Genomic DNA, 15,938 nt, shown 5'->3' with positions numbered 1-15,938 from the left:
GTTTCCCACTCAGTGTCCCCACACACAGAATCTAATGGCTAAGGCTCTGTGTTTGTCATGGAGGTCATGGAATTACGTGACTTTCCGTGACTTCTGCAGCAGCCGGCATGCCTCGCCCGGAGGCCACCTGAGAAGCTCAGGCAGCCACTGGGCCAGTCGCACCAGCTGCTGCTGGGGCAGTCTCACGCTTCCCACTCCCAGCAGCAGGAGTCTGGGTGTGGGGGTGCTCAGGGCTGGGGTGCAGGGCGGTGCTTACCTAGAGCGGGCTCCCTGGAAGGGCTACAGGAACTCTCCTCCCTCAGCTTCTAGCTCCATGTGCTGCCTGTGCTGGCAGGCACCTCCCCCCCAGTTCCCCATTGACTGCGATTCCCAGCCAATGGGAGCTGCAGAACTGAAGCTTGGGGCAGAGCAGAGGCAACACGTGGAGCTCAGGAGCTGGGTTGGGAGCCTTCCCCAGACCCGCCAACCGTCCCCCCACAACATCCGTGGTGCCCCCCCAGGCTGTTGTCCCGAGCCACCCCCTCCCCAAGTTTTAGTCAGGGGTATATAGTAAAACTCATGGACAGGTCACAGGCCGTAATGTTTTGTTTACTGCCCCTGACCTGTCTGTGACTTACTAAAAATAACTGTGACTAAAACGTAGCCTTACTAATGGTCATTTCCACTACTTAGGGAACTTGTCAACTGCAGTGTAACTTCCAAATTATTTTTTAGAAGCTCCAAATTTGCCTTTTTGGTGCAGGATGAGTCCCTATCAGGTTCCAAGACTTTCAAACAGATTAGCACTGGTTAGTTCAGGGGACTGCTCTGAGGATTCTATGGGGCATGTGAAAGTTGTATTGCTAACCTACGCAGCTTGTAAATGTTGGTGCTGCTTAGGGCTTGTGTACACTTACAGCACTGCAGCTGTGCTGCTGTACCGCTTATTGAAGATGCTACCTATGCTGATGGGAGAGCTTTTCTCATCAGCGTAGGTACTCCACCTCTCCGAGAGGTGGCTATGTCAACGGGATAAGCCTCCAACCAACATAGCGCTGTGTACAGCGTGGGCTAGGTCGCTACAACTACTTCACTCGGGGCGTGAGTGACAGTTATGCCGCCATAAGTTGGTAGTGTAGACCAAGCTTTAGATGATCTCTGTATTAGTCAGTGTGTGTGAGGAGAACATGTTATCCTGGGGTAACCTCTTTGGGGGAGTAGAGGTTGGGGAATAAAGTAGTGGGGGTGGGGCGCTAACAGAGCAGATTTATTGTTTAAAAGGTTACAGTAAAGCGAACCACAACCAATGTCTCTGCCTAATTATTCATAAGATTAATGATGCTTTCTGACAGTGATAAGTGGCACAGTCTAAAGTACCACACATTTTTTTACAGTTTTATGTGTTTTATAAATATTATGTTTTAAACTGCAATTGACAGTGGATAACGCCCTCCTGTGCACAGATTGCTGCCTGCAGGATGTACACCGGACCCTTGCTAGAATGTGGAATTTGGGATCCATGCCAAGTACCACGTTATAGTGGGGACCGCATTAAAATGAAATTACTGTATACAGTAAATGTCACATCCATAAAGTATAGAAAACCTTAGAAAATAAACTCCTACTTGAAGGAAACAATAAACGAGAGAAAAAGTGTTGCTTTATTAGAGATTTAAAGTAGACGTTCTAATAAACTAGTCTAGTTTTTCTTTAAAAAGTTGGTGAGTTGCTTTTGCTTCTTGCTGCTGTGCTGGTTCCGCTTAGCAAACTGCAAAAGACTACGTAGCTGCATAATTTTTATAGGCTCAATGTCTTGCATCTCAAACCATCTCAAAGCAGTCTCTAAGCCAGACATGGTCGCAGTTGACGTTGGAACGATGACCACTTCATCTTCCTCTTCTTCCACAGTGAAGGCGAATTCCTCAGCTTCTGGAATGTTGTTTGGTCGTACTATCTGAAGAATTTGGTCATCCGTTAGACTTTCAGCAATGCGACAAAATTCTTCTGCTTCATCATCGCCTCTTATCCAGGATTCGATATTTTGTGGCAGAACAGTTACCCCGAACCCAGATAGTTGCTGGCCCAGTTCCTGCATCCACTCCATATTTGTTCTTCCAACTTCCTCCTCTGTAGATCCCTCAAAGTCGAATTCCTCATCAGACTGTGATCTGCTTTCTTCATTTTCTTCAGGGAGAGGGTGGCCAAACGACTCTCTCAGTCCCACCATCCAACAGTGGTTTATCGTTTCAGTGCTTAATAAATTCCAGGAATCACTGCCAATGTAAAAGAAGGTTTCAGAGTAGCAGCCGTGTTAGTCATAGATTAATAGATTCATAGATACTAAGGCAGAAGGGACCATTCTGATCATCTAGTCCGACCTCCTGCACAACGCAGGCCACAGAATCTCACCCACCCACTCCTACAAAAAACCTCACCTATGTCTGAGCTATTGAAGTCCTCAAAATCGTGGTTTAAAGACTTCAAGGAGCAGAGAATCCTCCCTCAACTGACCTGTGCCCCATGCTACAGAGGAAGGCGAAAAACCTCCAGGGCCTCTCCAATCTGCCCTGGAGGAAAATTCCTTCCCGACCCCAAATATGGCAATCAGCTAAACCCTGAGCATATGGGCAAGATTCACCAGCCAGATACTACAAAAAATTCTTTCCTGGGTAACTCGGATCCCATCCATCTAATATTCCATCTCAGGGGATTAGGCCTATTTACCATGAATATTTAAAGATCAATTAATTACCAAAATCACATTATCCCATCATACCATCTCCTCCATAAACTTATCGAGTAGAATCTTAAAGCCAGATAGATCTTTTGCCCCCACTGCTTCCCTTAGAAAGCTATTCCAAAACTTCACTCCTCTGATGGTTAGAAACCTTCGTCTAATTTCAAGTCTAAACTTCCTGGTGGCCAGTTTATACCCATTTGTTCTTGTGTCCACATTGGTGCTGAGCCTAAATAATCCCCCTCATATATTTATAGAGAGCAATCATATCTCCCCTCAACCTTCTTTTAGTTAGGCTAAACAAGCCAAGCTCCTTCAGTCTCCTTTCATAAGACAAGTTTTCCATTCCTCGGATCATCCTAGTAGCCCTTCTTTGTACCTGCTCCAGTTTGAATTCATCCTTTTTAAACATGGGAGACCAGAACTGCACACAGTATTCTAGGTGAGGTCTCACCAGTGCCTTGTATAATGGTACTAAAACCTCCTTATCCCTACTGGAAATGCCTCTCCTGATGCATCCCAAAACTGCATTAGCTTTTTTTCACAGCCATATCACATTGGCAGCTCATAGTCATCCTATGATCAACCAATACTCCAAGGTCCTTCTCCTCTTCCCTTACTTCTAATTGATGCGTCCCCAACCTGTAACTAAAATTCTTGTTATTAATCCCTAAATGCATAACCTTACACTTCTCACTATTAAAATTTCATCCTATTACTATTACTCCAGTTTACAAGGTCATCTAGAGTCTCCATGTCTGTATCCGCAAAAAGAACAGGAGTACTTGTGGCACCTTAGAGACTAACAAATTTATTTGAGCATAAGCTTTCGTGAGCTACAGCTCACTTCATTGGATGCATTTGGTGGAAAATACAGTGGGAAGATTTATATACACCTATATATAAATCTCCCCACTGTATTTTCCACCAAATGCATCCGATGAAGTGAGCTGTAGCTCACGAAAGCTTATGCTCAAATAAATTTGTTAGTCTCTAAGGTGCCACAAGTACTCCTTTTCTTTTAATGTAAAAAGTCTTTTATAGTCTACTTCTTCAGAAAATTGGTGACAGACAACTCGCTTTCTATCATTTGTCGTACCAAGTTCCGTCGATAGTGCTGTTTAAAAATGGCAATAACACCTTGATCGAGCAGCTGGATTTTGGAAGTCATGTTTTTAGGTAAGTATTCAACCTGTATTTTAGCAACATGGGTTCCGAGTCTTTTGGCCAGAGGATGCGCAGTTGTCTAGCAAAAGAATGGCCTTTTCTTCTAAGCGTTTTGCCCGCAAATGCTTTGGCACAAAAGGGACAAATTCAGTGAAGAACCATTGTTCAAAAATCTCTCGTCATCCAGGAATTTTTGGAGTTCTTGTAAGAAAATGGCAGGCAATTCACATTTACATGATGAAAGCACCGAGGCATGCGAGATTTTTCCAATGCACAATGGTTTTAATTTATGCTTGCCAGTTGCATTCACAAAAAACAATAAAGTAAGGTGATCTTTTGCCTGTTTATATCCTTCTTTCTTACATTCATCTGTTCTGACAGCCAGGGTTTTATCGGGCAACATTTTATAATAAATTCCTGTTTCATCTGCATTGCAAACTGCATTCCGAGTAACCCTCTGTCTGTAAAATTTCCCTCAGCTTCACAGGGTATGGTTGCATGGCATCGGCATCAGCAGAGTGTTTTTCTCCCAAAACTGCAATCTGAGATATTCTGTGTCTTTCCTGAAATCGCCATAGCCAACCTGAACTCGCCTTAAAATTGCTGAATTCATCATTAAGTTCCCGGTTGAATTTTTCCACTTGCATGGCTATAACCAGACCAGAAATTGGAATGCCTTTCTGCTGTTCTTCCACAAACCACATGTACACCGCAGCATCATTAGCATCATTCGCTAAATAGGCTCGTTTTCTTTGAAGGCCATGCTCTTCATCCAGGTTATGAATGCAAGTTCCGAGCTTGTCAGCATTCTTTAGCCATCCACGAAAGGTGGACTCGTTAATGCCAATATCGCGGGTAATCTTTGCCGGGGTTTTGCCATTTCTAAGTCATTCGATAGCTTCCAATTTCTCCTGCACCAAGTAAGCCTTCCTTTTGCCCAACATTTTTGACATCTTTCTAAAGATAAATACTATACCTGTAAATTTTTATTACATTATATTTGTATGGCATTCTAGGCCTACAGCAATTGTCTTAGGGCTGTCTACACTACCACACGGGGTCGATCTAAGATATGCAACTTCAGCAACGTGAATAGCTGTTGCTCTCCCGTCGACTGCGCTTTCGCTCCTCATTCTGGTGGAGTATTAGAGTCGACAGGAGAGCGCTCAATGGTCGATTTATCGCGTCTATACTCAAAAAAAATGTACTGTACAGTACTTAAATTTGGGATCCATGGCTGTGACCGCGTTATATCCAAATTCGCGTTATATAGACACGTGTTCTAGCGCGGGTCCGATATATTTCAGGCCTATTCAGAATACTGCATGAAAATGTCAATCAATTTGAATTTGTAAATCACTTCCACTTTTTCCGTTTGGGTTCACTTACCATGGTCAGTCAGTGGCTAATGTTTTGCTGGAACAAATGTTAAGAGAAAGTAGATCTCAAAATCACATATCAGTGTATTTGTGGACAATATATTTTATATTCATACCTACACAAACAAAATGCTTTATAAATACTCGCACATTTAATCAGGAAAGAAAAACAATACCATGTGATTTGTCTGACGAATCATAAGCATGCAACATTTTATTTTTTCAATATTCATAATCAATCTATACAGGAAAAAGCTGAAGAGATTTGTGAAATTAAAATCAAATAATTTTGAAGAAACTGCTGTATTCAAGGAAGTTCCATGAGTATTAAAAATAAAAAAATATTCATTTATTATTTATTTGTACTATGGTGATGCATAACAGCTGATTGTATTCAGTGCTGAACAAACATATAGACTAGAGTTGGCTGGAAAATGCTGTTTTACTGAAATCAAAATGTTCCATGGGAATGTGTTGATTTCAACAAAGTTTTATTTAGAAAAAAATCTAAATGAAGCATTCAATAATATCACAACATTTAATTTCAACATTTTTAGAACTGAATGTTTCCAATTTTCATTTTGAAACTGCTTTTCATGACAATTTTCTTTTCTATTATGATTTTTTTGAAAGTGGAAATCAAAGTAAATGTTTTGATTGAAGAAAAATAACTTTTTTAAAAAACTGTAGTTTTGTGGCAAATTTTGAAATTCAGTGTTTCATTCAAATTCAGAGTGAAAACAAAATTTAGAAATTGCAGAATTTCCCATAAGCTGGAAATTCTCGTTTCCCACACCTCTAATATAGACACAGTTCCTGTCCTGAAGGGGCAATCTAACTACATTTCCTATTGTGAACTATCAGACCAGGACTGTCAAGGACTATATTTTAAGGCACAAATATAAAGCAATAGTTTGATTTCTATTATTAAGTATCTTGATAATAGAAATCCATCAGGAGCAGCCAACAAGTTACTTCCTTGTAACTCTTTTGGTTATATCCACTCTTCCCTTCATGCTATATTATCTTAATTTCTTGCTCACCAACAACTGCCTTGCTGAGCAATAATTACTGGTTCCATTAATTTGAGAAACTGTATTTTTTTATATGGCTATGTATAGCAACCAAGCACTAAGTGATGTAAGCTTTTGAGTAAGTAATTTGAGTTGAAATATAAAGTGTCAAGTCCCAGTCAGCACATTGGAAGGTTCAAGATGCATAACATCTCAAATTCTCATACTACAAAGCTGAAGGTTAGTCTTCTTTGGGGAAGCTTACATGAAGATTAATGCCAGGACACAAATACAGAATAACAAATGAAGATATGGAATAATTAAATATGTTTAATATCTCAGAATAAATTAGCATAATAATTAGTTCACTGACCACAAGAGGACTCATCAGACTTATCAGAGCAGTCAGGTCTGAAATCACATCTCTGTATCATCTGGATGCAGTGGCCTGTTTCTCTACAGACAAATTCCTTCTCTGTGCAATTGTTCGTAGGGAGTGTTGCAGGAACTGAAGTTCCTGAGGGCGTTGATGAGATAGTTGGCAAATTTCCTTATGAAAAAAAATAATTCAAATAATGTATTTATTCAACAGTTATTTGATCTTTGCACCTGAACTGTGGAATTGCTGTGAGAATCTCCTCCTATCTAACATCCCTTTATTATCATCTCCTTGCTGTTCTGTCCATTAAAAAAAAATTACTTTGATAATCACCTTCCTGTCCCACCACTCTGACTGAGTCATGCCAATTTCCTCTCCACTGGATTTCTTTCTCATCAGGCTTAAGTACCTAATTCCCACAGTCCACTCCCAGCATCTGGAAGTCAGAGGCCAGGGACACTCAGAGCATGGGGTTGCATCCCTGACCATCTTTGCTAATAGCCATTCATGGACCTGTTGTCTATGAACTTATCCAATTGTTTTTGAACCCCTTTATAGTTTTGGCCTTCACAACATCCCATGGCAATGAGTTCCATAGGTTGAGTGTACACTGCATGAAGAAGTACTCCCTTTTGTTTTCTTTAAACCTGCTGCCTATTAATTTCACTGGGTGACCTCTGTCTCTTGTGTTATGAGAATGAGTAAGGAATTCCTTATTAACTTTTTCCACAACTTCTCAATCACATCCCCCTTAGTCATCTCTTTTCCAAGGTGAAACATCCTACTCTTTTTAATCTCTCTTCATATGGAAGCTGTTCCATGCCCTTAAGCATTTTGTTGCCCTTTTCTGAACCTTTTCAAATTCCAATATATCTTTTTTGAGAAGGGGTGACCTGACCACATCTGCACGCAGTATTCAAGATGTGGGCATACCATGGATTTATACAGAGGCAATATGATATTTTCTGTCTTATTATCTATCCCTTTCTTAATGATTCCCAACATTCTGTTTGCTTTTTTGACTGCCACTCCATAATGAGCAGATCTTTTCAGAGAACTATCCAAAATGACTCCAAGATCTCTTTCTTGATTAGTTACAGCTAATTTAGATCCTATCATTTTGTATGTATAGTTTGGGTTATATTTTCTAACGTGCATTACTTTGCATTTCCCAACATTGAATTTCATCTGCCTTTTTGTTGCTAAGTCACCCAGTTTTGTGAGATCCATTTGTAACTCTTTACAGTCTGCTTTTGACCTAACTATATTGAGTAATTTTGTATCATCTGAAAAATTTTCCACCTCACTGTTTATCCCTTTTCCTAGCTCATTTATGATCATCGCACTATTCCATTTTTTGTCTATCTTCAGCCTCCTCTGTTTCTTCCTACAAACTCACCGTTTGTGCTGCGGCCTTGTCCCCTGAAGCTCTATCATTTGGAACAGATTTCCTAAATCCTTCTGCCTCCCTATCTAGTTTCATACGTCACCTGAAGACATTTGCTCCCTTGTCTATATCTCTTAATTCCCGACCACCACCACCACTGCAGATATTTTACATTAACTTTGTATCATTTAACTTTATACATTGTTTGTGTGAAAGATGCTATACAAAATAAAGTTGTATTATGCACTATTTAGATTTGATTTTAAAAAGGGAAAATGATCCATGAGAAAAGCATACAGCATGCACTACAGTCCTACTGGACCTAATAATTTTGCCTAGAAGTACTTTTTGCATGTTAAAACTAAGTTTGTCTGCATGAGAGTCTGCTAAGATAGCAATTCTAGGAAAATCATTTTGTGCTAAAATGTCTGCGGTTCTACTTCTCTCTGTTACTACTGTGAGGTATGTCTACACTACAAAATTAGGTCAAATTTATAGAAGTCAGTTTTTTAGAAAGCGTTTTTATACAGTCGATTGTGTGTGTCCCCACACAAATGCTCTAAGTGCATTTAGTCGGCGGAGTGCGTCCACAGTACCGAGGCAACTGTCGACTTCCGGAGCGTTGCACAGTTCCCGCAGTCTCCGCCACCCATTTGAATTCTGGGTTGAAATTCCAATGCCTGATGGGGCAAAAACATTGTCGCGGGTGGTTCTGGGTACATATCATTAGGCCCCCCCCTTCCTTCTGTGAAAGCAATGGCAGACAATCGTTTCACGCCTTTTTTCCTGGGCTACCCGTGCAGACGCCATACCACGGCAAGCAGGGAGCCCGCTCAGCTCACCATCTGTCTCCTGGGTGCTGATAGACACGGTACTGCATTGCTACACAGCAGCAACTCATTGCCTTTTGGCAGCAGATGGTGCAGAATGACTGCTAGCCATCATTGCCGTACTCCTGGATGCTCTTTTAGCTGACCTCAGTGAAGTCGGTCAGGGCACCTGGGCAGACATGGGAGTGACTCAGCCTTGTCATTTCCCTTTTAAAGTTTCGTCTCATGGAGATTCAGTCCTGCCGGCAGTTGTACTGCACCGTCTTCTGGTGAGCAGCCAGGAGACAACGATGGCCAGCAGTCATACTGCACCGTCTTCTGCCGAGTACCCAGGAGATGACGATGGCTAGCAGACGTACTGCACGTCTGCTGCCAACCTAAGATGTACGAAGATAGATGAAGTGGATCAAAACAAGAAATAGACCAGATTTGTTTTGTATTCATTTTCTCCCCCCTCCCTCCATGAAATCATGGTTTTGAGTTCTATCCTTGAGGGGGCCATTCTGGTTCTCCGTAATGCAAAGCCACCTCCTTTGTTGATTTTAATTCCCTGTAAGCCAACCCTGTAAGCCAGGTTGTCAGTCGCCCCCTCCCTCCGTCAGAGCAATGGCAGACAATCATTTCGTGCCTTTGTTCAGTGCAGATGCCATAGCACTGGGAACATGGAGCCAGTGGCAAAACATGGAGATCATGGCAAAATTATGAGCACTATAAACACTGCATGCATTATCCAGCAGGATATGAAGAACCATAACCTGCAAGAAAAGCAAAACCAGGTGAGGAGGAGGCGACTGCAGCGCGGTGACGAGAGTGATGAGGACATGGACAGACTTCTCACAAAGTACGGGCCCCTGTAATGTTCACATCATGGCGTTTAGTTGGGCAGGTTCATGGCGTGGAACACCGATTCTGGGCCCGGGAAACAAACACAGACTGGTGGGATCACATAGTGTTGCGGGTCTGGGATGATTCCCAGTGGCTGTGAAACTTTCGCATGCGTAAAGGCACTTTCATGAAACTTTGTGACTTGCTTTCCCCTGCCCTGAGGCGCAAGAATATCAAGATGAGAGCAGCCCTCACAGTTGAGAAGCGAGTGGCAATAGCTCTGTGGAAGCTTGCAACACCAGACAGCTACTGGTCAGTCGGGAATCAATTTGGAGTGGTCAAATCTACTGTGGGGGCTGCTGTGATGCAAGTAGCCAACGCAATCAAAGATCTGCTGATATCAAGGGTAGTGACTCTGGGAAATGTGCAGGTCATAGTGGATGGCTTTGCTGCAATGGGATTCCCTAACTGTGGTGGAGCGATAGATGGAACGCATATCCCTATCTTGGCACTGGAGCACAAAGGCAGCGAGTACATAAACTGAAAGGGGTATTTTTCAACGGTGTTGCAAGCACTGGTGGATCACAAGGGACGTTTCACCAACATCAGTGTGGGATGTCTGGGAAAGGTACATGATGCTCACATCTTCAGGAACTCTGGTCTGTTTCAACAGCTGCAGCAAGGGACTTACTTTCCAGACCAGAAAACAACAGTTGGGGATGTCAAAATGCCTATAGTTATCCTTGGGGACCCAGCCTACCCCTTAATGCCATGACTCAGGAAGCCATACACAGGCACCCCGAACAGTAGTAAGGAGTTGTTCAAATGTAGGCTGAGCAAGTGCAGAATGGTGGTAGAATGTGCATTTGGGCATTTAAAAGTGCGCTGGGGGTGCAGTTTACTGAGTCGTTTAGACCGCAGCAAAACCAATATTTCCGTTATTACTGCTTGCTGTGCACTCCACAATATCTGTGAGAGTAAGGAGGAGACATTTATGGTGGGGTGGGAGATTGAGGCAAATCACCTGGCCGCTGATTACGTGCAGCGAGACACCAGGGTGGTTAGAAGAGTACAGGAGGGTGCGGTACGCAACACAGAAGCTTTGAAAACCAGTTTCATGATTTGCCAGGCTATGGTGTGAAAGTTCTGTTTGTTTCTCCTTAATGGAACACCCCCTCCCCCCCGGGTTCAGTCTACTTTCCTGTAAGCTAAGCACTCTCCCCTCCCCCCTTCAATCACCATTCGCAGAGGCAATAAAGACATGGTTGCTTCACATTCATGCATTCTTTATTTATTCATCACACAAATAGGGGGATAACTGCCCAGGTAGCCTGGGAGGGGTGGTGGAGGAGGGAAGCACAGGGTGGGGTGGTGGAGGAGGGAAGGACAAGGCCACACAGCACTTTAAAAAAAACTTATTGAATGCCAGCCTTCTGTTGCTTGGGCAATCCTCTGGGGTAGAGTGGCTGGGTGGCCAGAGACCCCCCCCCACCAAGTTCTTGGGCATCTGGGTGAGGAGGCTATGGAACTTGGAGAGGGCTGTAGCGGCGGTCTGTGGTCCTGCTGCCTTTCCTGCAGCTCAACCATATGCTGGAGCATACGAGTTTGATCCTCAAACAGCCTGAGCATTGACTCCTCCCTTCTTCAGCAAGCTGACACCACCTACCATCTTCAGCCCGCAACCTCTCCTCGCGGTCATATTGTGTTTTCCTGCACTCTGAGATTATCTGCCTTCATGTATTTTGCTGTGCTCTGTCAGTGTGGGAGGGCAACATGAGGTCAGAGAACATTTCATCGCAAGTGCATTTTTTTTTTTGCCTTCTAATCTTCGCTAGCCTCTGGGAAGGAGAAACTTATGCAGCTGGTGGAGGGGAAAAAAGCGAGAGTGGTAGTTAAAAAGACATTTTATAGAACAATGGGTACACTCTTTTACAGTAAACCTTGCTGTTAACATTACATTGCACATGTGCTTTCATTACAAGGTTGCATTTTGCCTCTTATTGAGGATATGCTGGTTTGCTGTGAGAGATCACTCACGCAGGGCCAGGCAACAGAATTTGGCTTGCAAGCAGCCATGGTAAGCCACAGTCTTTTGGCTTCTTGAACCTTCATAACTTGTGGGAATGGTTTCAAACAGCAGCACTCTCCTTTCCCATATGAAGTAGCCATTGGGTTGGCCATTTAAAATGGGTTGGCAATTTAAAAAGAGGGGATGTGGTTTCCGGGTTAAAGTGCAGCAGAAACCCAACTAAGCCCCTCCCCCCCCACAATTCTCCGGGAAGACGGCATGGCTGACAGTGGGGAAGATTTCTGTTCAGCCACAGGCAAAGAGCCCAGCAGAAACGGGCAATTCCGAATGTCCGCTTACTAAAACCACCCTATTTCAGCCAGGTGACCATAAATGATATCACTCTCCTGAGGGTAACACAGAGAGATAAAGAACAGATGTTGTTTGAATGCCAGCAAGCAAACACCGGGACCATACGCTGCAATGCTTTGTTCTGCAATGATTCCTGACTACATGCTACTGGCCTGGCGTGGTAAAATGTCCTACCATGGAGGACAGAATAAGACTGCCCTCACGAGAAACCTTTTGCAAAGGCTTTGGAGTACATCCAGGAGAGCTTTTTGTAGATGTCCCTGGAGGATTTCCACTCCATCCCCAGACATGTTAACAGACTTTTCCAGTAGCTGTACCAGCCGCAAATGCCAGGGGAAATTAATCATTAAACATGCTTGTTTTTAAACCATGTATAATATTTACAAAGGTACACTCACCAGAGGTCCCTATTTCACCTTCAGGGTCCGGGAGCCCGCCTTGGGTGGGTTCGGGGGGTACTGGCTCCAGGTCCAGGGTGATAAACAGATCCTGGCTGTTGGGGAAACCAGTTTCTCTGCTTCCTTGATGTGAGCTGTCTACAACCTCCTCCTCCTCCTCATCTTCCTCGCCTCCAAAACTGGCTTCCATGTTGCCTCCCACTCCTTGGACAGAGTCAAAGCACAGGGTTGGGGTAGTGGTGGCTGCACCCCCTAGAATGGCATGCAGCTCATCATAGAAGCGGCATGTGTGGGGCTCTGAACCGGAGCGGCCGTTTGCCTCTCTGTTTTTTGGTAGGCTTGCCTGAGCTCCTTAATTTTCACGTGGCACTTCTGCGGGTCCCTGTTATAGCCTCTGTTCTTCATGCCATTGGAGATTTTTTTCAAATATTTTGGCATTTCGTCTTTTCGAACAGAGTTCTGCCAGCACAGATTTGTCTCCCCATACTGCGATCAGATCCTGAACCTCCCGTTCGGTCCATGCTGGACCTTTTCAGCGATTCTGGGACTGCATGGTTGTGCTGATGGGCTCTGCATGGCTGTGCAGGTGAGCTCGCCACATTGGCCAAACAGGAAATGAGATTCAAAAGTTCGCGGGCCTTTTCCTGTCTACCTGGCCAGTGCATCCGAGTTGAGAGCGCTGTCCAGAGTGGCCACAATTGAGCAATCTGGGATATCTCCCAGAGGCCAATATCATCGAATTGCATCTACACTACTCCAAATTCGACCCAGCAAGGCTGATTTCAGCGCTAATCCCCTTGTTGGGGGTGGAGTAAAGAAATCGATTTTAAGAGCCCTTTAAGTCGAAAAAAAGGGCTTCGTCATGTAGACGGGTGCAGGGTTAAATTGAGGTAATGCTGCTAAATTCGACCTCAACTCCTAGTGTAGACCAGGCCTGAGTCAGCTGTCAGACCATATATTACATTCCATTTTCTTCTGCATCTAACACCAGCCCCTTTGGAAGCTTACTTTTTGTTTGTTTGTTTTTTAATGAAACACAGTAGGCACGGAATTTTGTAGATGTCTTGGGACACAAGGTATAATGGTTCTGTAGATATTGTGCCAAACTAGGTAGTGAAGACTTCAGGCAGACAGTAGTATCATTCAAATTGTTTGTGTATTGTAGTGTGAGTATTTGATTTCTTTGTTTTGACACTGTCAGAATAATGTCTTCATTAAATTGATTATACATAGATGTATGTGCAGATCTCTCTCTCTATCAAAAGATGGAATGAATTTTGCAAATGAAATTTTAATATATTTACACTGTTTTAGAAGTTTGGTGCTCCTTCGAGAAATCAAATTACCTTGTTGCTGGTTATGGAAAATGCGTTCCCGTGACTGCTTGTTAGAGCTGCTGACATTTTTTAGACAATGGAATTTCTGTCTTACAGAGCTTATTTTCTAGCCAGTGTCCCCAGGCATCTAAGCACAGTTTCTTCCCCTTGCACATCTGACCTGATCTCAGAACTTAAGCTTAAGTGAATATGGCAAGAGGCACTTCCTTTTTCTGTAAGGTCAGGAATCAGAATACCAGGCATATCTAACATAAGAACAGCCATATTGGATCAGACCAAAGGTCCATATAGCCCAGTATCCTGTCTTCCAACAGTGGCCAATGCCAGGTGCTTCAGAGGGAATGAACAGAACAGATAATAATCAAATCACGTTTTCTTCTTTTCACTAATTTGTTTTCCAGATGTCCATTTCCTCAATATTTCCTTTCTGTACTCACTGTACTGGGTGCAAAGAGATTTATAGTCACTTTCTAACTTTGTTCTCACCATTGTAAAGGGTACAGTCTGTAAAGGACAAGTCATCAATTCCAATGTCTCCACAGAAACCGTCTCCCACAGTACCTTCCACTAAGATCTAGGGAAACAATAATTATGAAACCATTTGTCAGCATATAGTAGACTTTCACTTCTCATTACATATTTAATATCAATTAATAGAAGAGCCATTTATTATGTTTCATGATTTTAAAATGAGCTTAAATTTGTTCTTGTGGAGATACTGTATTTGGTAACACTTCATGAAAGAGACTAATCATTATCAATGCTCTCTGGTGTTCACATTAATCACAGTGAAATAAGACATTAATGTGGTTGGTTATACAATCACATTTAAATCCACTGAAACATTGTGACGTAAAATGATGGCAAGATGGTATAATAAGTGGCACATTCTAATTAGCTTTTTTAGTAGTTACCATAACAACATTCATCATGTTTAATTATTTGAATAGTTATGTGAATAAGTGATATACTTGTATGAGAATCCCATTAAACTGAAAATAATTAGATACACAGATATACTAAAGCAAACTTTAAAGAGAGGTACATATTTTACTAAATGTCATTAAAATAGCAGATACTTAAGCATCCGATGAAGTGAGCTGTAGCTCACAAAAGCTTATGCTCAAATAAATTTGTTAGTCTCTAAGGTGCCACAAGTACTCCTTTTCTTTTTGTTTATACGTTTACTTCTCATTAATGCCAAAATATAGAACAGATTAATATTCAGAATAAACAACATGCAAGAGAATTGATTCAGAACTGTCAAACACTGTGATGTCACAACCAATACGGTTACAGAGACCCTGTCAGCTTCAATTTTCTTAATTTTAACTTTCCTTTCAAAAATTCCTCGTTTCTTATAGAGCTCCCTTAAAATGCTATCTTTTTAAAAAAAATTGACAAGGCTTCCCTGTTGGATGTTTATCAAGGTTAGAGCTTGCTGAAAAATGAGAACTTTTTTTTATTAAAAAGGGAGAAAAAAATTCATTTCAGTTCTTCCCCCCGCAACAAGGTTTCCAATGCACCCCAATTGTAATGATCCAACGCCCTCTTCAGAATCCCCAAAACATTTTAAGTGGTCTTGCAGGGTGCAGTTGTCTCTCCGCCAAATTTATGGTTCCATCACACCAAAGATGCTTCCCATGAGTGACTGGATCAACTACTAAGTAATATAGCCTTTGCCACATTTACTGTCCCGATTTCCTTACCCTACACAGGAAAAGCTAATAACCCGAGTATACCAGGAAAAAACATCATTGTTAATTACTGAAATAACATGCACACAGAAATGAGTTTCCACAAAGCTCATGAAATGATAGTTAAAAACTCGAATGCCAGTCTCAGCACATGACATTGGAGCTCAATATCCAGTTCACAAAAAGGAACAAAATATAAGTGGGAACCAGAAACCACAGTACTGCTTCACAGTACCACTAAAACAATGTTTTTGCAATAATATCTAAAACTGCAAAAACAGAATATTTAGTTCCAAAAATTTACGAACCGCAACTCCAAATAAAGTCACCAAAGATATGTGGTAATTCTGCAGAAATATCTTGATTAAATGTCAGCAGCATTTTGAATAAAGCATCCTGGCATCAAATGCCATCTCAAAAATGAAAAGGA

General features: G+C 42.3%; 1 protein-coding gene across 1 annotated transcript in view; it reads right to left on the bottom strand.

The window, feature by feature from the left end:
* Nucleotides 1-15,938, bottom strand: part of MALRD1 (MAM and LDL receptor class A domain containing 1) — a 481,748-nt gene that overhangs the window by 272,995 nt on the left and 192,815 nt on the right. The window contains 2 exon segments of the mRNA XM_043509412.1: nt 6,649-6,825; nt 14,298-14,385. Of these exon segments, the coding sequence (XP_043365347.1) occupies nt 6,649-6,825; nt 14,298-14,385 (265 nt within the window).

The sequence above is a fragment of the Dermochelys coriacea genome, chromosome 2, assembly GCF_009764565.3.
Source record: "Dermochelys coriacea isolate rDerCor1 chromosome 2, rDerCor1.pri.v4, whole genome shotgun sequence".
In the NCBI taxonomy this organism is placed as follows: Eukaryota; Metazoa; Chordata; order Testudines; family Dermochelyidae; genus Dermochelys; species Dermochelys coriacea.
The sequence above is the reverse complement of the archived record's forward strand: the minus strand, read 5'-3'. Positions and strand labels throughout refer to the sequence as shown.